General features: G+C 40.2%; 1 protein-coding gene across 1 annotated transcript; it reads right to left on the reverse strand.

The window, feature by feature from the left end:
* Positions 1 to 11,404: 11,404 nt before the first annotated feature.
* LOC139453278 (putative ferric-chelate reductase 1 homolog) lies at positions 11,405 to 26,030 on the reverse strand. Its single transcript, XM_071234913.1, has 14 exons — positions 25,964 to 26,030; positions 22,376 to 22,525; positions 20,645 to 20,796; positions 19,832 to 19,923; positions 19,545 to 19,641; positions 18,626 to 18,832; positions 18,119 to 18,214; positions 16,995 to 17,178; positions 15,884 to 16,000; positions 14,102 to 14,217; positions 13,103 to 13,192; positions 12,388 to 12,544; positions 11,974 to 12,123; positions 11,405 to 11,553 (listed from the first exon to the last, which is right to left on the reverse strand). Exons 1-14 carry the CDS (start codon positions 26,028 to 26,030, stop codon positions 11,405 to 11,407), a joined length of 1,824 nt encoding a protein of 607 aa, XP_071091014.1.
* Positions 26,031 to 27,793: the final 1,763 nt, after the last annotated feature.

A 27,793-nucleotide genomic window follows, 5' to 3' on the forward strand; every position in this document is an offset into this window, starting at 1 on the left:
TTTTAACGGATTATAACTGAGGGTATCTGGTAAGCGATGTTTGCGGGTATGTTACTCACGTTATTCTGGTGCCCCCCGCCGTCATATTGTTAAATTTGCTAAAGCGGCGTAAAATCACACTAACTCACTCGCTACTCATGTTAATTACTTGTAGTGTCAAGCTGTCATACAGACCGAAATCACAAATGGTACTACTAAAATTATTACAACTTCCACTACTACTTATACTACAGCGGCAACAACATGGGATGCAAGCGTGACCTTTTGAAAGCGAGGTCCGCATATTTGCCTTGTTTCTTTTCAATCACATTAGTGTCAAAAAGGACAGAATATTCAATGATATACATGATTTCATTTGATGTTTCCAAAAGAAATTATTTTTTTTAAATCGGTAAATAATAGGCGGTCCTAAAAAAACAAATTACTACTACTACTGCTACTGCTACAACTACTACTACTACTACTACTACTACTACTACTACTACTACTACTACTACTACTACTACTACCACTTTCACAATACAACTACTGTAAATAGAGAGTCAACTTGTCACGCCAGTATGGATTTTTCGCAATATCATGCACGACACGATAAAGGACAAACAGTATTTGTTTATTCAACGGCTTGCGGAAGAAAATACACACATAATACCTTTGCATAGAAACCCAGGCTTGTGTGAAGCTGTTCACATATTATAGACAGACTGACAATAGTTTATTAACGTCTCACTCCTGTACATACATAAAACAGCTTTATACAACCTGACATAGATAAAATGTACAGAACCATTCAATAGAATTATGAGAGACGAATTATCACAGAATTTATACATAAATGATATAAAGATGATAAAAGGTTATCCATATAAAAGATGTTTTCTACGATTAAGAATTAAAAAAACAGACAAAAAAACAGCAAGTATAAAACACACACTGGAGTCACTGAAAATAAAACAAAGTTTGTCGATATCAGGTATATCTAAAAAATTATAAGATTTAGCAATACATTCATTAAAAAGAGTTGCCCTGATATCATCATATAATGCGCAGTGAAACAAAACATGGACCTCGTCTTCTACGCTGTCATTACAGTGAAAACATTTTCTATTATTGACAGGTAGACCTTCGTATCGACCGGTTTCCACTCGAATAGGAGCCACTCCACATATAAACTTGGCTAGTGCCGATCTATAGTTTCTGGGCATCTTATTTGAAACATAGTATTCTGTCCCATATACTTGTTTGTAACATCGATACATTCTCAATTTATTAAGCCCATTTCGCCCCTCTTCCTTTCTTAACATATCACTCCAACGGGTAACATATTCATTTTTAAACCATTGTTCCACCTGTGTACAAACAGAAAATTTATCAATAAAACCTGTAGCGTTTAATAGATGTCCTAAATCCTTATTAGTAAACTTCTTTCTTACCCTACCATTCCAATTTTTACAACCATTTACAGCGAATCTATCAGCCCAGTTAAACACGTGTTTGTTTAACCTACTAGACATATTCTTAAGGCGACACCATTGTCTTGCTACACTTTTCCACTGTCTAACAACAGGCGGTATCCATCCCATGTCCCCATTTATAGCGACGTTAGGGGCGTATTTGCCGAGTCCAAAATAAAATCTAATGGCTCTATGGTGTACAGCATTTATTACTGACACATCATAATTACCCCAGATAGCCGCCCCGTAGTCAAGAACAGACCACACCATACTATATTTCAAAGATTCAAAGTTCTCCTTTGTTGTCACAAGAATGCTGGTTTCTTCGCCGGGCGTGGGGCACTTGACTGAAAATAAATTAGCTGGGAATATCTGCGTTTCAAAAGGAGGCCTTTAAATGATTGAACTACGATTTATATTTTGCAGTGATGTCATTTCAAACACATTTGCAATAGTTCCTCATTTATGAATACCCCCTCCCATCCAATTGTATTGCATGCCAAAAACCTCTCCACAAAACTAAATAACAAGAGGGATGACTTCGACTTTCCAATAGTCACCTTTCCCTTAATGTTGAGCAGTATTTCAGCAGCACCAGTCTTTGATGTCTAGATTTCACAACTTTTGAGGTAGAATCAAACCTATTCTTTCTTAGAAGATTTCAAAGAGCGACATGAGGCCCTTGTTTAAAAGTGTTTTATCAAGGTTATAACATACAAAATATATACACCGTGTCAGTTTGAGTGTGGCTTTGTATATGGTTATTGTAATAAAAAAACATAAAGAAAACAAACTGTAATGTACATCAATGTATGCGCTCACGTAGGTTTTTTAATATAAGAGATCTGAGTTTCCGAACCCTGAATTATTTACCCTTTACTATGGAGACGACCCCCCCCCCCTTCTTAATCCGGATTAAGTGAGCGACCTGCATGACTGATTTCGAGAAAAGATTAATAGGAAATTAAAAAACCCGCGGAATAAGGGTTTTAAATATCATAAAAACCCGAGGGGAAGTGTTTTATCTAAACTATAAACCGAAAAAAGAATTCTGAATGTTTTAGACATACTTTCAATAAACCTTGGGAAACAGGCGTAAAAATCTGTTGCTGTTGTACGGTATTTGAAAAGAGACATTCTTAAAAGCATTGCAATTTATCAGCAGCTCTATAGTTTCGTGGTACACTCACTGGACTGCAGATACGACGGTTGCGTGTTCGGTGCTATTATAAAGACAACATTTGTCATTCGATTTTTAATTTGGTTAAATGCAAAATAAATTTCTAGTGAGAAAAATTAATATATTACAATATAAACGGAAGTTGCATTACTAAAATTCCTAGGAAAGTATCAAAATGTCTCAGGGATGTTATAACATTACAGTTAATGAGATTTAACCCGTGAACAATAGGATGACGTCACTGGAGGTTCATTAGGTATGAAAACCACGTGTGTAAGACAATTAGCCTAAGGTTAGAAAATGAATATTCCACAGGGAGAGGCCACGGCAACAGAGAGGACATACAAACTATTTAAAAGAGGTCCATGACGCATCTAATGTTGTTTGGAAAACAAATATGGAAATTTACTTCAGTGTCCAGAGTCAAAAGGTATATCATAATTTTTAAGCGTACGTAAAATATTGCCAAAAAGGCACGACAACGCCAAAGAACAATCAGCATCGAATATCTGCCGAAACAGATTCCGGAGGGTGCAAAAGTCAAAATAGTGATAAAATGAATGGAACTCTCGAAATGAGGGATGACACCAGGTGTTTGCGGAAAGGACAAACATGTCCCCCTCTACCGGAGTAGCACACTCCTCTTATCATTTTCATTAATAAAGTACATGACACTGTTTTACACTTTCTCCACTCTGCACTCAGCAAAACTTAAGACATGAGACGGCGGCCTGAACATAATCGAGTTTTTGTTTGTTTGTTGTTTAACGCCGCACTCAGCAATATTCCAGCTATATGACGGTGGTCTGTAAATAATCGAGTCTGGACCAGACAATCCAGTGATTAACATCATCCACGCAATCGGGATCGATGACATGCATCAACCAAGTCAGAGAACCTGACCACCCGATCCCGTTAGTCGCCTTTTACGACAAGCATAGTCACCTTTTACGGCAAGCATGGGTTTTACTCCGGAATCTTCACGGGCCTCCTCATCGTCGGGGTACGACGCCCTTCCATCAGCCATGCACACCAAGGAGTTTGTCAATAGACAGTCAGTGAGTAAAGATGTGTGAACTCCGCCAAAAGGCCAATATGTTGACAAGCGACGTTTTAAGTTTAGTATTTTCCTCTGATTGTATACCATGAAATGTCTTCTTGAATGATTTCAACAGGTCTTTGATGGTGAAAACTTGATTGACAAATTTAAGTCACAAAAAGTGTAACACTATTCAGTGTTGCATGGAAAGGAGGGCATGACCGACATATATTAAGAAAACCGCTTTGTCATGTTTAGGTATTGTACAGCGATATGGGTGAATAACGCCCAGGGTCATCACAAATCACAGGCCATCCACTGTTGATGAATGTCATGTAGTTCATACACGCCTTGAACTATTTCTACACGTAACTATGCTAACGCTTAAGTTCGGACACATGATCTTGGTTAGTAGGGGTTTATCTGACGACGAACGACCCTCAAGGGAGAGTGCAGGCTTAAAGTGCTGACGGAAATGCTGGAAAACTGCTTTCCTGGCTTCATTTAAAAAATACGAGTCATAGGACTATAAAAAGATCATATATCAAAATAACTCAAATTGCCCTAATCTAGCCTGTCCTTACCGACACTGTGATTACCCTTAAAATGTACTTTTACAGGTAAAATGATGAACAACTCAGAAAATATTCGTGTGTTGTCATGCATGTATGAAATGGCCTATTACTGACACCTCTCCCGAGGTGATGACCTCAAACCGTCCCACGCATTCTCATAGGCAAATGTCGACAAGTTGGGGTGGTCTCAAAATATTGCTGTTATTGTACTTAATTGACATGTGCGTTGATGGGGTAGCTATTAAGGATATTTGCTTGGAAACACGATGGAATAGTTAAGAGCTACGAAACGGGATGAGTATTAGAAAGCTGCGGTTTTGGAATCCAGAAGTATTTGTTGTTCCACAGATGATTTCTTGAGCATTTATCTCCGCTGATGACGTCTATGAATTTGTACTTTTGAATGCTGTGTTATGTCTTGCCACGAACCCTTTACACTTAGCCAAGATGGGCACAACAGGGTTGAGTTCACAATGTCTGACTGGCGTACGTAAGACAACGTGACCCTGTTGTGCCGCCAGCACATATGTCATGTACTTTACAGGGTTCTTATTCAGCCGAATTTTCTCCATGAGTTAAACTTTCGTTCCATATGGTCTAAAATCGACAATGTCATATATTCCTGTATGGTCGCCTTCAGACTACTCAATGTTTGGGCGACAGTATCTGATTCCCGGACGTTATAGTAACTGGCGTTATCTATTACTCATAAAGCTTGTACACTATACGCCTAATCACCTTGTATCAAAGCTGTCTAGTATCCTTTTACGTCCCGTTTTGATTTTGGGACCACCCCTATACCTGTTTTGTTTTATTTATCATACTTGATGATATGAATTGAAAACCATATAGCTTGGGCAGTTCGGTAATTCACCCTATCTAAATTAATAAATGTATTCCCTCTATCTCTCTAAAGTGTACAATACTTGTATACATTTCCCAGTACAGACTCGATATCGTGTACCATGGTTATGGCTATGCAAGTGTAATGTAACACGCATCATGGGAGCAATGTTAACAAAACAAATCAGCGTCATTTTGTCATTTTAGAATATGCACATCTAGAATTTTCGCAAAATGATTTTTGTCTGTGAATCAGATGTTTTATGAAGTCTACATTTTTATCATTATAACGGAGTCACGTGCACATATTTCTATAATCCGTTTTAGACTACCATCATTGGACTTAGAATAAATGTAAGCTTCCTGTTTTCGTTCGAATTTGTCTCCAGCAAACTTGTCGATAGGACTCCTTGTGACTGAAATACCTCAAACCACAGGTAGGGCGATCGGTAGTTACTCGATATTTCAATAACAACAGTCTGTGAAAAATTATATCCTTTTTTGAATAGGCAAAAAGCAGTTTTCTAGCATTTCCGACAGTACTTTAGGGTAGATACGGGCAGATATTGGCTTATTCTCTCACGTTAGAATGGTTGTCCAAACCTCTGCCCCCTACATTAACATTTTGGCTTATCATTCATGTCTTTGAAACTCTGCAACATTAAAAGTCCAAAGTGAAATGGTCCGCTGATGTCACATTTTCTCTATGTGGCTTCCGAGCGTTGTGCCACAACACCAACACATAAATAAGAGGATGCAGTGCACCCTAAATGATCTGGGCATTTAACAGGCGTACTAGCCATTAAAACAGAACTTGATATATTTATGTCATGCATTAATTATTTGTTGTATGGCAACAAAATATAGTATACCACTGGGTAGTCAAGACACCACATTTCTCAAGTGTAAACATTGTATCCGTCGGGCATTTCATGTGAAAACAAATTGCTGGCGATAGGAATAGAAGTCCATTGCCCAAGGACATTCCGGGACTGTATAGGCTAGAAAGGCATGTTCAGTGTATTTATTATTTATACGATTTATGTATTCTAAATTCACTTATCACTGCAGAAAGCAATAATATTGTCACACAAATGAATATCATAAACGCCTACGAAGATCCTGAATATATGTATGAATGTATATTTTTACTCCATTTAGCCAACATCCATCTTGCAACTTTTCCTCATTTTGTATTGCTCTTTTGTGTCATTATACTTAATCATCACAGGCAACTCTATATTTAGCGTCTGTAATGTTTAGGTACCATTGGACATTAATAATTTCAATTTACATAAAAGATGTAAAAAAAGATTAATTCCATGATAATATCTCTGTGATTTTACCTATGCACTGACGATTTTACCTGTTGACATTTCAAATAATCTATATCTGGTTTAGCAGTTTCAGCTAGAAGATCCAAAACTCGAAATGGATGAAATTGACTTTTCACAATGTGGGTCGGACAAGAGATGCCAGACTTTGTAGTGTCACCGATTTAATGCCGCTGTAACTTATCATGACAAATATGTGTGACCCACCAGGAGAAAGGGGACTGTATGGGTGCTAGGATACAATTGGGCTATGACGTCATGAAGACGTTTGACGTGAACTTACTTCAGTGAAGATCGCCATGTGTGATGTCTGTAATCAATATGAATTGAAGCTTGTGAATTGTACTTGTGTGTTCCGAAGGTGCTGTAGGTTTAAAATATAATGAAATGTTAAGAGCCCTTATCTCATTGTTGGTCACACATTTTAAACGCCAGCGTCAGAGAATAACCTTGGAAACAATTTTCAGTGGGCGTAAATGGCAAAACAGAGGTACAAATAATATAAATTAATCACCGAGAACCAGTGATGATGGCTCATTTACATTCGAGATGATGTCGAAATCTTCTGGTTACACCAGGCTTGGGTTTTCCAGTGACACCAACATGGTGTGAATAAGTAGATATTTATTACTCTTGGGAACATTTGTTGAAAATGGTATTATATTCAACAAATTTAAGATAAATTTCAGAGGGAAAATTTGCTTTTGTTGTTTTGTTTATTTGTTTTTTGTTTAACGCCGCACTCAGCAATATTCCAACTATTTGACGGCGGTCTGTAAATAATCGAGTCAGTTAATGTGGAAGCAAAGCCCAAGCCGGTTGGTTGGATTGTTGTTTTACGTCGCACTCAGCAATATTCAAGCTATATGACACCGGTCTGTAAATAATCGAGTCTGGACCAGATAACCCAGTCATGAGCATGGATCCACGCAATTGGGACCGATGACATAAATCAACCAAGTCAGAGAGCCTGACCACCCGATCCCGTTATAATTAGTCGTCTCTTATGACAAGCATGGTCGCCTTTTACGGCAAGCATAGGTTGCTGAAGACCTATTCTACCCCGGATCGGTTGTCTTTCGTTCAGTGAGTGAGTTGATTTACACCCCTTTGAACATGTCGTTTCAGCAATAATATCAAAAACGTATCAGTCCAAGATGAGGGAAAATCCCAACGTTGAATAGGTTAGTAGTATACTAAGGTGAAACGAAATGGTGTTTAACGTCGCGTCCAACATTATTGCACTTACATAGCCACGTGCATATGTATGTGTGGCTGCTTGTACTAGTCCGGACTGATGGCGATTTATAGTGCTAACACACTGAGTTAACATGAATACCCCACCTAGACACAGTATACTGACTCCGAGCCGACAAATCCTTGTTTTAGCCTCTTAATGTCGAGTGCCAGACAGGATAACAACAAGTACTACCTTTTAACGTCTTTTGGTATGACGCGACAGGGGATCGAACGCCGGACCTTCCGCTACCCGGACGGACGCTCTACCACTAGACCAAGGAGGCAGTCAGTAATATACTAAGACAGTTACTACGGTCCATCATGTACATTGCGCTGGTTATGTCGGTATCATGTCATGTCAGTTAATGTGGAAGCAAAGCCCAGGCCGGTTGGTTGGATTGTTGTTTTACGTCGCACTCAGCAATATTCAAGCTATCTGACAGTGGTCTGTAAATAATCGAGTTTGCACCAGACAATCCAGTGATTAATATCATGTGCATCGATCCACGCAATTGGGATCGATGACATGCATCAACCAAGTCAGAGAGCCTGACCACCCGATCCCGTTAGTCGCTTCTTACGACAAGCATGGGTTGCTGAATATCTGTTCTACCCCGCCGACTTTGGTACAGATAAATGATGACATCACTGTCACGTACATAGTTCGTGAAATTTTTGTCAGTTCAGAATTGATATGACCGAGTCAGCCTCAATGAGAAATTGATATCAATTAATATAAAATACATATACAATATGTCCTATCATAATGAACATTACGTTCTCAAACATGAGGAGGTGAGGTGAAATGGGGCTTAAAGACGCGTTTAAGATAATTACACTTACATGTATAAAGAGACGAGCATGCACGTGTGTGTGTGTGTGTGTGTGCGTGCGTGCGTGCGTGCGTGTGTGTGTGTGTGTGTGTGTGTGTGTGTGTGTGTGTGTGTGTGTGTGGTATTGTGTGTGTTGGTATTGTTGGCCATTCAGGATTCCACGAATTGTCTACTTGCCATCTTTCAGCGTTCGTTAACTTTCTCCTCACCATGGCTGATTTTCAACCTCTATTGGAAGGGGAATCTCACACAGGAGCAAAATGCAACCACGTGTCTGAAACTTGAATTTCACTATGTATAGGGTAGGGGAACTGCAGCAACACGTAAAGCACACTTTCCTTGTGGTATCTGGACAAATTTGGGTTCATGAAACTATGGAAGCCTAATTTAGTCATACATCATCATATTTCGTATTTCTGATTCCCACACGTGAAATCAAGAGACTATGAATATGGTGGCGCTTAACTTTAGTGCATGTGTATATATAGCGGCGTGCATGCACGTGTGTGTGGGGGCTTGGGCAAGTGACTCTGTTCGAAATGTGACTCTGTTCAGCCAGCAGTGGATGGGTACCCTGTGGGATGAGTTGTTGTTAACCTTCTAGCGCCTAACAGCAGCTTGGGTTGTATACCCCCCAGGGAGCTAAGAATGATTATTGAGTGCAAACTGATCTAGTGACCGGGGTAATAATAGCGCTTTCAGCATTCCCCTGCGTGGTGTGGCAATATAAATGGCCTATTATTATTATAAATCATTTTCAGATCAAAATAAAAAATACAGCAAAGACGGTCTGGGTGATCCTGGCACAATTAGGCTTGTTAGGTTTATCATCAGCTCAGTTTGTCGATAGTTCCAGTTGAGTGGCTTTAAGTATACCAAGTTCACTAATTACGTCTCTGTCCCTGTGAACATCCTGGGTCATTTCAAGGGCAAACGGTGAGCTCCAACAATAGACGTGAATGGGATTACGGTATGCTGGTTCGTTTCTCGAACATCTGTTGTCATCATATTTAAACGTACAGTACTTTGTGAGCGTACATTTCTATGACTGTCTTTAGTATTGGTTTTGGGGGTTGTGTATTGCTTTTTCACCCATGAAGAAGCTGAGGGTTATAATTGGTCCTCAGCAACCCGTGCCCGTGAGGAGGTGACTGAGGGATCGAGGGGTCAGGCTCGCTGAATTGGTTCATGCTCTTTACTGAAATGAATTTAGAGCTAGGTATTTTGAGGCTTCTGAGACAGCGACTCGAAACCTGTTTGCACCCATCAGAAACCAGTCACTACTGTCACAACTTCTCTCTTTCTCTACGAAAAATAAAACGTGAAATGTCGGAAGTGTATATTTTTAAACCTACTATGTTACTATATAGATGCATGTTTTAACTTAAAAGTAAGTAAATGTATCTCGCGTTCTTAGAGCAATATTCTAGCAGCTCCAGCTTTGGGTGTCTACGTTTTGCAACTTTTGAGATACAATCGAGCATGCTTCTTCTACGAAGAATGCAAAAAGCGTCCTACGAATCTTGCTCAAAAGTTGTTTGATCAAGGTTACAGCATTCAATGTCTTATTACAACATTGTGTGGATTTTCACATTTGACGAATCAGTAATACAAATTATGTCCAAGGCAATTCACTATTTTGACTTGTACCATATGTCTTCATGTTTTTCACGTGAACAATTGACTTGCCTTTGCATGTGTTTGTGACAGGTGCCACTTGTAGGGCTGGATACGCTCACTTTTTTGAAAACATCTGTTTGATAGTGATTTATAAACACATAATCATGAAAAAGTCGGAATCATAAAATCGATACTGCTTGTGGGGATATCAGGGATTTCTTGTGGCTATGGAAACCTGTTATTATTCCGTTGGAACTATATTGGTACATTTCAGGGAAACGTATTTAGATACAGTTTTTGAGAGATGAAAATATGTTTTTCGGCAAAAGAATAATAAGAATTACATTTGGATATCCTCTATCACAAAGACTCGCCAAATACAATGTTTATTTCCGTGCGAGATATTTACCATCCCAAAACACACTCGCATGAAAACCTTTACTTATTGTGGGTAATAATTATTGGGACCAATGTAGAATCGTTGGCAAATCCCTGGGCCATTTGCTCAGCCTCGCTCACTCTAAACCCAACGTGAGACCAATGCGTAAGTGTTTGGCAGGGGTGGAGATACAGTCCTACGTTTATGATGTTAGCTGACACTGTGTCATGACAACATAGTGAAGAAACCCACACTGATAGGACATCAGTTCCTTGTTTCCGAGTACTGAATATCCTGCGGCATTGCTACAAGCGGCAAGAGACTGCGAGGCCTTGCAATCAAAACAAAACTGATAAATGTCATGCTTGTATAATATTTATTAAACCTATTTTCCGTGCACCAGTTAAGTTTTACCAATGTGAACATGTTAATTAAAATCATCATTACTGATCAAAATAAAAAAAAGATAATGTATGTAATCATATGATATACTTGCCTGAGAATACGCTGTAGTATAGTACAGAAGGAAATGCTACAAATATGATTGTCGATGTCATTTGATAAATACGCACGATTGTAGACTATTGAAACTATAATTGTAATAATTCTCACAACGTATTGTATTAGGTTGAGTATCAGCTTGAGATTTTGCGAGTAAAATAAAACAGCAAATCCAGTTTAGCGCCACTTTGACTGCAATAGTGAGCGATTGAGGGGTTATTCAATATTACAGAGTATTTACATACGCCGGGGAACACCAGAACTGGCTTCACTGTACCCATGGTAAAGCCAAACGACGGATCTACAGGATTACAAGTGATCGCTTTATCCACTGGGCTAAACTAGCAGCCTTGGATTTTCTGTCCCCTGAGGTATGAAAACTACTACTCTTCTTTAAGACGAGAAGGTTATAATATGAATATTCCACAGAGGGCGGCCACGGCGAAGACAACAAGCGTCAGGATGTACAAGGCCAGCATGATGACGTTCACTTTCGACGGTTGACGTGTCTTTTCTGGAATACTTAGTCCTTTCGGGTCAGTAATGTTTCCGCTCCCTAAAGAAACAAAACATGCGTCTTAAAAGAGTATTACAATCATCAAATATAAACATGGGTCGATAACTGACCATGAATACGTATTATTATTATGATGCATGCAAACATTTAACCATACCTTGTTTGAAGACAACGAATCTTGCTGGGCTGAATTTGCATTTGAATATACCTGTTTCCATAATCCATAGATAATAATAAGTCCAGTGAAGCCTATGTGATCAATCGTTGGCCAAAGTAAACGTCTAGAGTTCCAATCTTAGTAAATTAATATTCATCATAAACATTATGGCTAGGGGACATAAAAATGAAAATAAAAGGTTTTCGGACGTAATGTATTGAGATCGCCTTGGTTTCAAACGCGAATCTGCAACATGTTCGATTATGTGAAAAGGTTGGACATGGCTTCCGATATCTATTTACCAGATACGTCTTTTTTCCTGCAAGTCCAGAACTCAAAGACCAGCTCCCAGACTATCTGCACAGCGATCCATACAGTCACGACAATGGTTCCGTACTGTCTCAATGTCTCAGGTATGTAGTTCATGTTGAACGCCAGGATGAAGTTCACGGCTGCAGGGAAACAAAATCATCGTTTTAGAAGAGACAGGTGTATTTAAAATCACTAATATTGATAGTAAATCTGTAGGAAGGCTATGTTGGTACAAACGATACAGCATATCTGACAATTAGCCATAACCCCTCACCGCCAACCCCATCTCCTCTCCTCTGTCACACCTTTCTTGTTTTCTGGATACATTTCGCATGTTTGATTAAACTCTATCTCACTACCCCCCCCCCCCCCCCCCCCCCCCACACACACCCTTACAACAATACCTGACAGGATGTGTGCCCCCTGGCCCAGCAGACGGTGACCCCAGGTGAAGAAAGGGCGGATGCTTGAGTCAACCCCGGGTCTCAGCAAACCTCCCAGGACCTGCAGACAGACTGCCACGCCCACTGTGATCCCGATTATGGCGTGTGTTCTTCCAGTCTACGGAAAAAAAACTTGTTAGTATTTTTCATCGGAAAAAAACCATACATGGCAGACGTTTACCACCTTGCGAAATGCCACGAACACACGTATGGCATAATTTATTAAATCGATGACACGAACTCACAATCATCGATTCCCGGCGGTAATAGCTGTTACGCTGCAGGCGAATTGCGTCGCCTTATAATATAAGTTCACACATACCTCTATTACCAACAAAAATATTCTCATATTCCAGAATAGTGCAGGATTAATCTTAAGATTCCGCCTCCCCAGAAAATACATATACGGCGACCTTGTGAATAGGAATCCACTTTGGCTTGTATTCGTCTTTTAGTTCGTTACTGTCGATGCTTCGTTTGTTTGAAACTGAGCATGCAATAAACCTTTCTCCATTTGATACAAATGATACGATGTGTAGGTCAAAGATGTACCAAGTCACATTCGTATAATAAGCTGCTGCATATTATTGCTGCTCGTATTATACGCTGGTAGCAAGGTAGTGCTATCAAATGATACGTTCAACGATACGTTACAATTAACAATAGAAACGCTTACGCCCTCAGAGAGTTTGTCTACTTTGACAAAGATGATGATGAAGCTGGCGACAGTCAAGGCAAGGATACCGATAGCAATTGCTCGATGAAGCTGGAAACAGATAAGGACATCATCTTACACATATAACCAAGAACACTATTAAGTTGTTCAGAAGTAAACGTGGCAACAGATAGGACATGCTTATAAGGCGTTTCACATTATCAATGCAACAGAGTGAGACTTATTATTATCACACCTGTATTATTCCTCATTTCATACCTGGAATATACCTAATGTCTTTCCTGGCACGTCCTTTCGAACTGATATCCAACTGGTAGGTAAAGAACTACCAGTATATCTATATCATACCTGCGTTATTTTCAATATTTACATGTCCATGTACCCAATGCCTCACCAGAATTATAACCGATGTCCTCTTAATGTCTCAGCTGTGCATGTAAACTGAGGGGCAAAAGAAAGCATACCGAGTTTGTTTTTGAGAAACTGAAAATCGAACGAACTGGTGTTAAATTTGATCATGTCTATTTAACCATCACTCATTCCTGCAACAGTTTGTAAAAAGTGGTCTGTGTCTGGGAATTTTGTGTACAAATTAATCGTTTCAATGAAGACTGGGATAGATAAGAAATGAATTTGCAACCACATGACACCTACCATACTTGAAATGTAAATTTGAGCCAAACAAATTAATTGATTTTCAAAGGTTCCCATAGGCAGTTGTGTATAATGCGATATTTCAAAGGAAAATATAAATCATATTTTATTAAAAATTAAAACCACGTAGAAGTGCTGACTAAGCGCCAGTACAGTGCATTTTCTATATATAATATCGGTAACTTAAGATGTTTGAAATTGATGTTTTAGAAATCAACCAACATGATAAAACCAACCGAGAAGTGGATTGTTTTGTCTCTCGGTATAGGTATCGAATGTCTAACCAAATATATTAATAACATGGATTACAACTTTCATCCCAATATAACTCATACCATGTTTTACCTGAAACCATATTTTGGTGCCACAGAACATCTCGTCTTCATACAGGTCCTTGTAGTGCCTGGCAATGACAGTAGCCAGACCAGCCAACAGCATCCAGGCGATGATCATCAAAGCACCTGGAACACACGTTTGCGAAAATAGTGCCACGTTGATGGAATTTCCATGTATACCTATGCGACGTACCTACAATACGAGTATGTTTCATTATTACATTTACATCAGGTATGTTATGTCCTGAAAACGCTCCAGTTCTGTTCGGTTCAGGATAAGCATGTTTGTGAACTGCTGAGAAAGGATTATTGAAGGCAAAACTATCCTAAATTTGTCTTCACAATATCAGGGCTGAAGAAACTGCCTTTAACAGTACATTTGTTGCACATGAGTGTGAGCGAGTGAATTGGGTTTAACGCCGCTTTTAACAGTATTCCAGTTATATCACTGCGTATCAGCTTAATGTGGGAGGAAAGCCCGAAGTGATGCAGGTGTCAGATGTTTACCACTTCGGTGAAAACCACGAGCACGGGTATGGTGCTGACAAACCTAGAAACAAAATCGGAGCGAACCGGGATTCGAACCCACAATCATAGGTTTCTGGTGTGCCTAAGGGAAGCCACTCTGCACAGCGAATCGCACATTAGACGACTGGGCCACCCATTCCCCCCTTGTTGTACATGATATGCCAACACAGTAACTTATCCACCAATAAACCCCCCCCCCTTGGGGACACGAGATATTTGAGGCGGGGGTCAATGGTCATCACCTGGAGATCTATCTGGAGACTGTGAGTGAGTGAGTATGGTTTTAAGACGCTTTCAGCAATGTTCCAGCAGCATCAAAGCAGGGGACACCACAAATGGGTTTCACATATTGTACCCATGTGGGGAATCGAACCCCGATCTTCGGAGTGACGAACGAACGCTTTAACCACCAGGCTACCCCATCGCCCCATGGACACTGAAGCCTCACATATCTCTCGTAAGGTTGTTGCTTTCAAGTGTGATCAGTAACTTATACAACTCATACGACCTCAATAGATATATCATTAGGTTGGACACGAATACGTACTTACCATGTGTGGTTGGTTGGTTGTTTAACGCCGCACTCAGCAATATTCCAGCTATGTGACGGCGGTCTGTAAATAATCGAGTCTGGACCAGACAATCCAGTGATTAATATCATAATCATCGATCCACGCAATTGGGATCAATGACATACATCAACCAAGTCAGCGAGCCTGACCACCCACTCCCGTTAATCTCCTCTTACGACAAGCATTGTAGCCTTTTACAGCAAGCATAGGTTGCAGAAGACCTATTCTACCCCGGATCTTCACGGGTCTACCATGTGTCAGTGTATGCTTTTGTACAGCAATATTCCAGTAAATCAGGGTAATCTTGTTTGATGATTGATGTCATTTGTACCACCAGTATAGTATGACGCTGCCACACAATTAGCCAGATCACATATTGTAAGGGACCGACTTCATAATATTCCGCGTTGTGGCCTGCATGGGATTTCTGTTACACGCAGTATATAGTTTAGGTCACTGTTTCCAGAAATACAATTTTAGTCTCCGAGAAAAGGAGCCAAATAAATAATATTTTTTCACAACACATAGATTCAGGATATCGAACATGTCCAGAGAACAATAATTATTGTTTTTTGCGTTTTCATTGAAGCTGAGGAAGTATAATTGTTTTTGTCCTCTCTGCAACTGCAGGCTATGAGCCTGGATGGATCATGACTAAAGCCATCATACAGAAGAGAAACATCCATGCTTACCATGAGCTTTGTACTCTTTAGCCATGGAAGATAACTTGTAGATACGATAGGATTGGAAGTCGACCATGGCGTCGGACATTGTAGGACTTTCCTTGTGTTTCCCCACTACGTCAGTCCCTGGAACAGTGATACATGTTTTAAAAAGTGACTGAATGAGTGACTTCTGCTTCACACTTCTACTACAAGTACCACTACTACTACTACTACTACTACTACTACTACTACTACTACAAAATCTCCTACATCACACTCCCACAATACTCGCTTATATAACTAAGCCGAGTCTCACCCACAGGAAGGTGGCCCCAGGCCAACTACTACTACTACTACTACTACCACTACTACTACTACTACTACTACTACTACTACTACATCACACTCCCACAATACTCGCTTATATAACTAATCCGAGTCTCACCCACAGGAAGGTGGCCCCAGGCCAACTACTACTACTACTACTACTACTACTACTACCACTACTACTACTACTACTACTACTACTACTACTACAAAAACTCCTACATCACACTCCCACAATCCTCGCTCGTATAACTAATCCGAGTCTCACCCACAGGATGGTGGCCCCAGGCCAACTACTACTACTACTACTACTACTACTACTACTACTACTACTACTACAACAAAATCTCCTACATCACACTCCCACAATACTCGCTTATATAACTAAGCCGAGTCTCACCCACAGGAAGGTGGCCCCAGGCCAACTACTACTACTACTACTACTACCACTACTACTACTACTACTACTACATCACACTCCCACAATACTCGCTTATATAACTAATCCGAGTCTCACCCACAGGAAGGTGGCCCCAGGCCAACTACTACTACTACTACTACTACTACTACTACTACCACTACTACTACTACTACTACTACTACTACTACTACTACTACATCACACTCCCACAATACTCGCTTATATAACTAATCCGAGTCTCACCCACAGGATGGTGGTCCCAGGCCAACTACTACTACTACTACTACTACTACTACTACTACTATTACTACTACTACTACTACTACTACTACTACTACTACTACATCACACTCCCACAATACTCGCTTATATAACTAATCCGAGTCTCACCCACAGGAAGGTGGCCCCAGGCTAACATTATATACGACTGTGTCTCCATGTCGAACTTGAGAGTGTTCACTTGAGGAGGGTCAGTGAGGGGATTCGTTCGTTGTACACTTAGAACACGTGGTCTTGTAAATCTGCACATCACAGTGGTGGCGGTCTTCTTAACGCTGAGGTCAGTCAGGTCGTACTGGAACATAACATAAACAGGACATATAGAACATTCCAATAAATAGACAAAATACGTTAAGTAGGTTCTGTACTATAACCTGATGTCATTGTCGTCCATTTATGGCAATAATAGCTTAATGACATATCTCTTAGTGAGCGTTTGAACTGAAGAAAATGTCAAAGGCGTGTCTGACACTCATAAGTGTCCTAAGAGGGCATTTTGAAGTTCTATATACATATGACGAGAAATAGAATGGACAACAACTTCTTTATACAAAACACAACGTATCAGGGCTACTATATGACAAGGAATAGTATTGACAACAACTTCTTTATAAAAAAACACAACGTATCGGGGCTACTATATGACAAAGAATACTATTGACAACAACTTCTTTAAAAAAAGCCCAACGTATCAGGGCAACTATATGACAAGGAATAGTATTGACAACAACTTCTTTATAAAAAACACAACGTATTAGGGCTACTATATGACAAGGAATAGCATGTATAACAACTTCTTTATGATAAATACACATTGTTTCAGGGTTACCATATGGCAAAGAATAGTATGGTCAACAACTTCTTCATTATAAATACAGAGTGATTCAGGGCTACTATATAAACAAGGAATAGTATTGACAAAAACACAATTAAAAAAACAACACAACGTATCAGGGCTACTACATAACAAGGAATATCATACAAAAATACACATTGTTTCAGGGCTACCATGTGACAAAGAATGGTGTGGATTACAACTTCTATATCTTACATACGCAATGTGTCAGGGCTACCTCTTGCCCCGTCATCAGGTTATCCATAGTGTTCCTTGTCACGAATTTTCCATGATGTAGGTGACACACATGAAGTGACATGGAGTTCAATAAACACTATGTTTCGATCCTTCATTAATATATGGTCCCTGTGACAGGACAGCTTTCACTCTTTGTACTTACCGACATAAGTCTCTCATTGTAGTAGTCTGGGTTATAGCCGTTCTGAACCGTCACACTGTTGTCTCGAGCGGTGCACGTTACCGTGACATCATCTCCCTAACCGTGAAAGAGACACATGGGTATCATAGCTGAAGTATGGTGTACATTTCCTAGAATTCGAAGTAGCATGTTAAAACACGAGACAACACGACAGACAGAGAGATACATCTGCCCGTGCTTTCCGTTTGCATTAAGCACACATGAACCTTCTTAGACGATAGATCAAATCAGCTTTAGGACACCCCCCCCTCCCCCCCTCCATCCTTCAGAAGATACGCTATGATGTAACTAAAAGAACACGTTCATAGCGGTGGCAACACTCATTTTTCCGCGACACCCTTTGAAATGATTATCAAAGTAGTTACAACATAGAAATCTTCGTAGTATATGTACGTTAGGTATAAACATAATAGTGTCATCACTTTCACCACATGTACCTTCGACTAATCAATAATCATTTATTCATACCATAATGGTGTCACTCGAAAATCCAAGGCTGACGTAACCAGAAGATTTCGCCATCATCTCGAATGTGTATGAGTCACCATTCTTTTGATAAGTTACAGCGGCATTACAGTCGGTGCCACTACAAAGTCTGGGGTAGAAGAAACATCCCTTGTCTGACCCACACTGTGAAAAGTCGATGTCATCCATTTCTTGCTTTGGGTCTTCCAGCTGAAATTGCGAAACCATATGTGGATGATTCGAATTCTTAACTGGTGAAAAGTCTTCAATGTAAAGGAACACATGACACTGAGTGGGTGATAGAAGTCATTCTATTATGTACGTGTATATCGAAATAATTGACGTCCAAATGGCACGTTGGAAAAGAAACAAGATGAAATAATTAGTATCTTTAATCTGTTATCCTCGATTGTAAATTATGTGGATCTTGAAGTCCAAATAAACGTGACAAAACTTGTTATAATATAAGGGTAACGCTATTTTTCAGGTCATTATCATGTGCAGAAGTCCGAGGTCTTCCATTAACTGCCCGACGAAGGATGGCAGTTGGAAAGACCGAGGGCTTCTGCACATGATAATGACCTGAAAAATAGCGTTACCGTTATTATAGCTAAAATGGATAGAATTTGTTATTAAATAAAAATAAACAATATCGCTTTTGAAACATTTTGTGCAATCAACACGAATTTCACTGACCCACTTTTACAAAAATGGAAACGTCATAAAAAACCCCAGATGACTTCATTATTGAGCGTGGCGTCACCTTTCATTATCCCTATGACGTCGTGATGATTGCCCGTCGTCAAGCAATATGAGGGCATTGTCAAGTTATAGTGGCCCGCTCATCTCTGATAACATGCGGGCGGTTCCATGATAATTCTATCCATCTTAGCTATGATAATAGTTATTGGTAGTACTTTACCATTCGCGAGGGTAGCACCACTGAAGATTGGTCCACGGTTCGAAGATCTTTGGTCTCCCAAGCCCAAAACGTGGTGAAGTTTTGAACGAACGTTGCTCTACAAAACAATATGCGTCATTTATTGATTAAAATTAGCCATGGTATATTAAACTTGCGGACGCCTATCTAATAGTTAGCAACAATTTATATGACTTTTGAGTCGCCTCAAACCAATAGATACAGGGACATGGGAAGGACACAATACTCTCTGAAATGGACCCAGATACGAAAGCAACAACAATACTCACTTGAAGACGATGTCCCCAACGTTGACACCCGGTGCCTGCCACACTAACACAACTTTAGTCACGGTGTCGTTGTTCTTGTGGGCTATCTGGCTCTAAAACATATAGAGGTCATAAAAATTGAGTGCGTCACACTTGGCATACTCATCGTATGTCGGAAAATATACATACGAACGTAAGAACTATATTTTCCACTAATAATTAATAATTGATAATTATTTTCATAATAACACACATCTATTTGGTCATTTGTCTCCCGTATTATTCACATTTAGAATTCAACTGCTATGATATAATATATGTTTCGTGCATAAAGATAATATACAACGTGAACATTTGCATAAACAAGTAAGTGTTTGTTTGTTGCATGTAAAAAACCCAGAGAAATATGTCAGAAAGTAGTCATACCCGTTTAAAATCAACACCTTCTCTTACTAGCTGTGGTGAATGCGCGTCATTCGAAAATACATGTGGTTCACACGTCAGTCACTTATGTTAAAGACTTGTTTTATTTGTTTGTTGTTTAACGCCACACTCGGCAGTATTCAGGCTGTATGTCGGACGTCTGCAAATAATCGAGTCTAGACCAGACCATCCAGTGATTGACATCATGAGCATCGATCAAAGCAAGTGGATTACGATGACATGCATCAACCAAGTCAGCGACCCTGACCACCCGGTTCCGTTAGTCGCCTCTTACGACAAGCAAAGTCGCTTTTACGGCAAGCATGGGTTGCTGAAGACTATTCTAACCCGGATCTGGCGGGTGTGTTAAAGAATTGGAATGCACAACACCTGGTGTGGAGTAGTACTCACGTGGCGTGCACCCATACAGTTAAAAGACTGGAGCTTGGCTTCTGGTGTATAGGACAAGAACGTTCCCTGGAAGTCCTCCTTGTTAAGGGACTTTCTGTGAGCACTGATCTGGATTCCACGAAACACTTGACTGTCATCGGACTCAATTGTAACTGGCATAACAAACAATTGAAAGTAAGATCTCACAAAAAGTTATCGCTTATGGTCGCCCATCATGTTTATGTATACAAATATTCAAAATGCAAAAATATCTTATTTTATGACAGAACATTTCATGTATTACGAACTGAAAATAACAAATTCAAATACAAAATTCCTGAGAAACGATGAGATTAAAAACGTCGACACCGGATAATGATCAATCTTCATTATCTGCCCAAACAGATTCCATTGGGCGGAAAAGGCAAAATAGCGATGAAAATTGTATGACATCACTGATGAGGTGAGGTGAGGTGAAATGGGGTTTAACGTCGCGTCCAAGATTATTGCACTTACATAGCGACGTGCATGTACGTGTGTGGTTGTGTGGCTGCTTGTACTAGTCCAGACTGATGCCGATTTATAGAGCTAGCTCACTGAGATACCATGCCGCAGTTTAACATGAATACCCCACTCAGACACACTATACTGACTCCGAGCGGACCAGTCCTTGTTTTAGCCTCTTAATGCCGAGCGCCAGACATGGTAACAACAAGTACCATCTTTTGACTTCTTTTGGTATGACGCAGCCGGGGATCGAACCCCGGACCTTCCGCTCTCCGGGCGGGCGCTCAACCACTAGAACACGGAGGCGGTCAGTGATGACACCAGTAAGTCGCGAAAAGGGTAAGCGTGCCCTGCTCTATCGGTATCACTTGCCACTCACACAATTTCAATAAAAGTTTCGCAACCCGCAATATTCATACCACACAACGATGGCCTTTCAAATACAGTCTGGGCCACACAATTCTTTGACCAGCATCACGAGCAATGAAAACGACGTCGGGGTACGACGTCACACCGTGAACCATGTCACCAAGCCCCATCCATTAAAATAAGAGCCTGTGAGTACGGAAAACTCATTGTATGTGATTGCATCGCATGTCAGTTGACTTGACTTGCCTTTGCATGTGTTTATGACGGTGCCACTGATGAGAAGAATGCGCTCACCCTTACGCGAACGCCAGGTACCATCACTATTTGATAGTCATTCATAAACACATGCCCATAATAAAGTCGGAATCGTACAATCGACTCTGTTTTGGGCAGATATTTCTCATGAATATGGAAAGGGTTTTGTCGTCTATTTATTAATTATGCTGACAAGCAGCGTGTCATATTAGATAACAATATAATGACGATATTTATCAAAACCTTCGCGTCATATTTAGTAAATTCCTATGAATGCCACCATAAAAAACCCAAAAGAAAGCATAAGTTGTTTGGCCAAATGTGGTATTAAGTTTGTATATTATTTTGTTATTATTACACTTATTATTGTTTCCGTACCACACACAGCAATAATCCTGCAAAGTAGCCTTCAGCAAACCCATGAGAGGTGACTGTGCTTGTCGTAAGAGGCGACTAACGGCGTCGGGTGATGCATGTCACCGTATCCCAATTACGTAGATCGATGCTCATGTCAGTCACAGGATTGTCTGGACCAGAATCGATTATTTACCGCCATGTAGTTGGAATATTGTTGAGTGCGGTGTTAAACAACAAACAAAGAAACAAATAAATAATACGTACCAGTGATGTTTTGCAAAGGTCTATAAGTATCGCTGGACAGATTGATCTTGAAGGGACACGTTCCTGAAGCCTGCCAGGTCAAGTCTTGTCCATGCTTTGGGAACATAGTGAGGCAGGTGCTAGGGTGGGGTCCATAAGCGAAGCCAGCAACTAAAATAACGGACGCACTATTAATTCAGATCATCACTGTAACAGTGTTTTCTGCTTGCACAAACACATCGTGTAATGATGGCGTACAATAGTGGGCTTAACCCTTATATTTAACATTCTTTATTATAACTGGCGTTAAACAATCAAGTCTGTCAGTGAAATAAATGCACTATCTTTGACAAACTGATCGTGATATCGTCAGTCCGAGACTGGTGATATTGTATATCGCCATTGGTCAAAGTTCAAGGCCTCTGCTCAAGATCAATGTCGGAGAAGCGACCCAGCTACAATGTACATCACTCGGAGATGCCCCTTTGGTTAAAGAAACTTCACACTTGAAACACATAATTGTCAAATTTCTGGCCTGTTTTGATGTTCCTATGCACATGTTCTGTCATTTTATTGTCTTATAACTAAACCGCTTGTCGACGACGGTACACCTGTAAGACGAACTTGCTGTCATTTATTAAATGAGTGTCAGTGTATTTGCTCACACTACTGTAGCTGTTTAATATACAGACTTTGAATTAGTAATACATTCCAGTGACAAGTGAACAATGGATTCAGGTTGATTGCAAGATGGGCATACCTTGTCATAGTGCTTTTTGTGACCGAGTCTGAGGCGTGAGATGGCATCTTCAACTTTTTGTGGATCTTAGATTGAATTTTGTATAACCATCAGCCGATCTTACTTGCGTCTTTGAGCTATGGAGGCTTTAAGGTTTTTTTATCTCATGTTCACTGAAGGAAATAGGCTTTATCTCCGCTTTGTCTAGAGCTAGCTTCGCCAGTGTATCTGCTTATTCATATATACTTGAGACGGGATCCAGCGCAACACCACCTGTTGCCCGTTTTTGCAAGTTCGCATATCGTATCATTGACTGTGAGTGCATGACGAATTGCCTCCAATTGAGCAGTGAATACTGATCACGACTGACCATCAGGCAAGCGAACCGAATATGCTTGGGGTTTGGAGGTATGGATATGGATCCCGAAACCAGCAATTTTGTTGACAGGATTCATGGATCCATCAGTTGAACCCAGCTGTCCCAGGTGGTTTGAATTTTAGTGATAGCTAATGATCGTAGTGAGGTTGGGTTTTCTTATTTAGTGATTTCTGATTTGGACTTTGGGATTTTGTAAAGTACAGGGTGGGTGTAACCCTTTGTAGTGGCCTTCTAGTGGCCGAATGTATCAAAGTTGTAACTTCGGATGAGTTCACGTGCAAATATCCCAGATGGCTTTTGTGAGGGATTTTTCCGAGCTAGGGTTTCATCTCGGGCGTTTTTGTCTTGACATAACTTTTTCACCAAAGGATACGATAAAATTGCCTTCTCTCTTCTTAGTTTCAATGGAAGTTCTCCTGATTCTACTTGTAGTATACCCGTGAAGATCCGGGTTAGAATTGGTCTTCAGCAACCCATGCTTGCCGTAAAAGGGGACTATGCTTGTTGTAAGAGGCGACTAACGGGATCGGGTGGTCAGGCTCTCTGAATTGGTTGATGCATGTCATCGTATACTAATTGCGTGGATCGATGCTCATGATGTCAATCACTGGATTGTCTGGTCCAGGCTCGATTATTTACAGACCGCCGCCATGTAGCTGGAATAATGCTGAGTGCGGCGTAAAACAACAAACCAACCAACAACTTGTAGTACTTCTAGTGAAGTATCTGTTGTTTTGTCTTGTATTCTGTCGAGGGGGCTCAAGACATGCGGAGTGGCACATTATTTCGGGTTTTATACGAAACACGCAAACTTCGGAGAGAACAAACTCTCTTGGTCAGCCGGAGGAATGCTATAGACTGGTGAGCTTCACAACGTGTTTTTTAACGTAGGGAAATCCCAAATAGCAAACTAACTACCCAATATTGGAGATTTACGTATCAAAAACAAAGCGCTTTCAACGGTACCACTAAATATTTACAACCAGATATGGACAATTAGTGAGGTGGATAAAAATGACCATAAATACAAGAGAAATATGTAAAAAGTATTAGATAATGCCGCTACAACACTACAATCAAAATTACAGAATCATGTTCTTTCATTATATATATCAAAGCAACATATGATAAAAGTTTGCGTTTAAACAGTTGGAGAATACAATTTACAGGTCACCAATGAACCGGAATATGACGATCGCCGGACTCTGCCGAAAGGTGACGACGCCGGGCAATTGAGGGACATGCCAGCGTTACGGTCACTGGTTTTACGACCCGGTGACTATACATTCCGCTGACCACTGACAATGTAATACAATATTAACATTCATCTCAAACTACACCAGCAATTCGTTAATTCAAAACTTACTTTGTATGGTATTGCAATGTCATCGTTATATGACAGTACATGTGTATCGTTCACTGGCTATAGACGTGCTCATACAGCATGAGAGAATATTGTGACAGTTAATTACACCTAGGGCATGGGAAGTGCGAACAAACGTAAATGAAGCATCGATGAGGAAAGGTATTAGAGCGAAGGGTATAATTCGCCATCAATGCACTGTGTCCTTGAGAATTGTCTTGTGTTGTGCTTTAGGGACCCACCATTTCATGAGATTGTATGGAGACTAGATATTTGTTTCATCTACAACTATTTAGCGATTAAAACGTAAAGGTGTATAATGGGAATTCATTAGGTATATACACTTTTCCTTACTTGTGTCCATCGTCATACATATATATGTGTAACTATAGTATAGACGTAGAGTCTATCCAATAATGTTTCATACACAAAAATGGCGTTTTCAAAGGGGACGCTATCTTGGTTTCGAAAACACATGCCGGTTTTCGTTATTCGTTACTCAAATTTCTCATTCGACTCCCCAAAACTGCAGCCTTCTGCTTTACCCAGATTGTCGTAAGGGCTGTATTCCTGGAAGCAAACCCGGGTGCTCTTCCAATGACAGACAACAGATTGGGAGGTACCACACGAAAGGCACCGATAACAATGGGGAGTCGGACAACTTGGTACTAGGAATGCAAGCCTGACATTTTGAAATCGAGGTCCGCATATGTTTTTCCTGAATCAATAACATTAGTGTCAAGAGGGACAGAAAATTAAATGATATAAATTATTTAATTGGATTTATCCAAAAGGAATTATTTATTGTAATCTGTAAATAATAGGCGGTCGTGAAAAAAAACTACTAATAATAATACGACGACGACGACGACGTATCTTAGGGATATTTAAATGGAAGCCTAAGAGCGAAGAACGACTACATACACAGGAAGCAAACAGATCACGGCGAATAATGCTCATCCTTATTGAAAATAATATAAGCAAGGCACACATGCCTGGAGTACTACTACTACCACTACAATGCTAGTATGGGGACGTGAAAACAAACTGGCCGACCGATGTATCTTAGGGATATTTAAACGGAAGCCAATGCGCAATGTAATAATAATATAAGCAAGGCACACATACCTGGAGGAGCTATCCAGTATATAAAGCAAACGAATGTCAAAAGGTTAGTGAACTTTGCTATCGCCATCTTGACTGTTCAGCGACACTCCGCCCTCTGTGTCAGTCTGCCCTCGCTCCTTTGAAAGGGAAAAGTATTGTGAACTACGGTTTGTTGGAGCGTTTGGTTTATCCCGTGGTTTATAGAGCATGGCATAGATTTTGTATTTCTGATCATAATATGAATCTGCTGTATTGTGTTACTTGCCTGGTTTGTGTATTGGTATTGAAAGGTATTCCTGCCATGTTAGATGCATTGAACGGATTAAGAAGGAGAATGTTTCATATTTGAGACAGCTGCTTGAGAATTTGAAAAGGTTTGTTGGAGTTGCCGGGTGCAAGAGCTAAAGTACTGTTGGAAAAACTGCTAGAAAACTGCTTTTCTGGCTTCATTTAATAAATACGAGTCATAGGACTAAAAAAGAGCATACATCAAAATACCTCAAATTGCCCTAATCTAGCCTGTCCTAACTGACACTGTGATTACCCTTGAAATGTACTTTTACGGGTAAAATGATGATCAACTTAGAAAATATTCGTGTGTTGTCATGCATGTATGAAATGGTCAGTAACCTTAGGTAATCACCTAACACCTGTCCCGAGGTGATGACCTCACATCGCCCCGTGCATTCTCACGGGTGCAAATGGCACCGAGTTGGGGGTGGTCTCAAAATATTGCTGCTATTGTACTTAAATGACATGTGCGTTGATGGGGTAGCAATTAAGGATATGCTTGGAAACACGATGGAATAGTTGAGAGCTATGAAACGGGATGAGTATTGGAAGGTTGCGGTTTTGGAATCCAGATGTATTTGTTGTTCTACAGAAGATTTCTTGAGGTGGCATTTATCTCTGCTGATGACGTATATGAATCTGTACATTTGAATGTTATGTTATATCTTGCCACGAACCCTTTGAACTTAGCCAAGATGGGCACAACAGGGTTGAGCTCACAATGTCTGACTGGCGTACGTAAGACAACGTGACCATGTTGTGCCGCCAGCACATATGTCCTGTACTTTGCAGGGTTCTTTTCAGCCGAATTTTCACCATGAGTTGAACTTTCGTTTCATATGGTCTTAAGTTGACAATGTCATATATTCCTGTATGGTCGCCTTCAGACTACTCAAGGTTTGGAAGGCAGTATCTGATTCCCGGACGTTATATTAACTGGCGTTATCTATGACAATGACACTGACGTTGTTTAAAATGGGCAATAGCTGAAGTTCTAACTAGTCTATGAACATATCACCTCCTTATGAAAATTACCAGTTTTCTTTTTCGCCTCGAAAACTAGCACATATACATCTACATCAATAAGCCCCATATCATCGGTTGCAGCGTTCAAAACAATGACACGATTAACTTTACCTGATGGTCTATGGGTGTTTTTTTGTCCACCTGCCACATGTAGTCAGTGGAATGATTCATCAAGACAAATTATCTGGACGCCCTGACTGTGATAGTTATGAATGGTTCAGAGATTATGTCACCTCATAGACAGGATTGAATATTTTCCCCCTGAAAAGTGCTCGGTCATCGCCACGCGCAGTGTATCGAAATCCATCTCTTGGAGGGCAATAGTTAACATTAGTGCAGTTAACATTAATTGTATCTTAAATTCCTTCCATATTCTAGTACATGTCAGGATTACCTTCTGCTCATAAAGCCTTCACACTATACGCCTAATCATTCTGTATCACAGCTGACTCATTTCCTTTTACGTCCCAGTTTTGTTTTTGACACCACCCCTATACCTATTTTGTTTTATTTATCATACCGTAGACTTGATGG

The sequence above is a fragment of the Haliotis cracherodii genome, unplaced genomic scaffold (assembly GCF_022045235.1).
Source record: "Haliotis cracherodii isolate W230 unplaced genomic scaffold, xgHalCrac1.p SCAF_9, whole genome shotgun sequence".
Lineage (NCBI taxonomy): Eukaryota > Metazoa > Mollusca > Gastropoda > Lepetellida > Haliotidae > Haliotis > Haliotis cracherodii.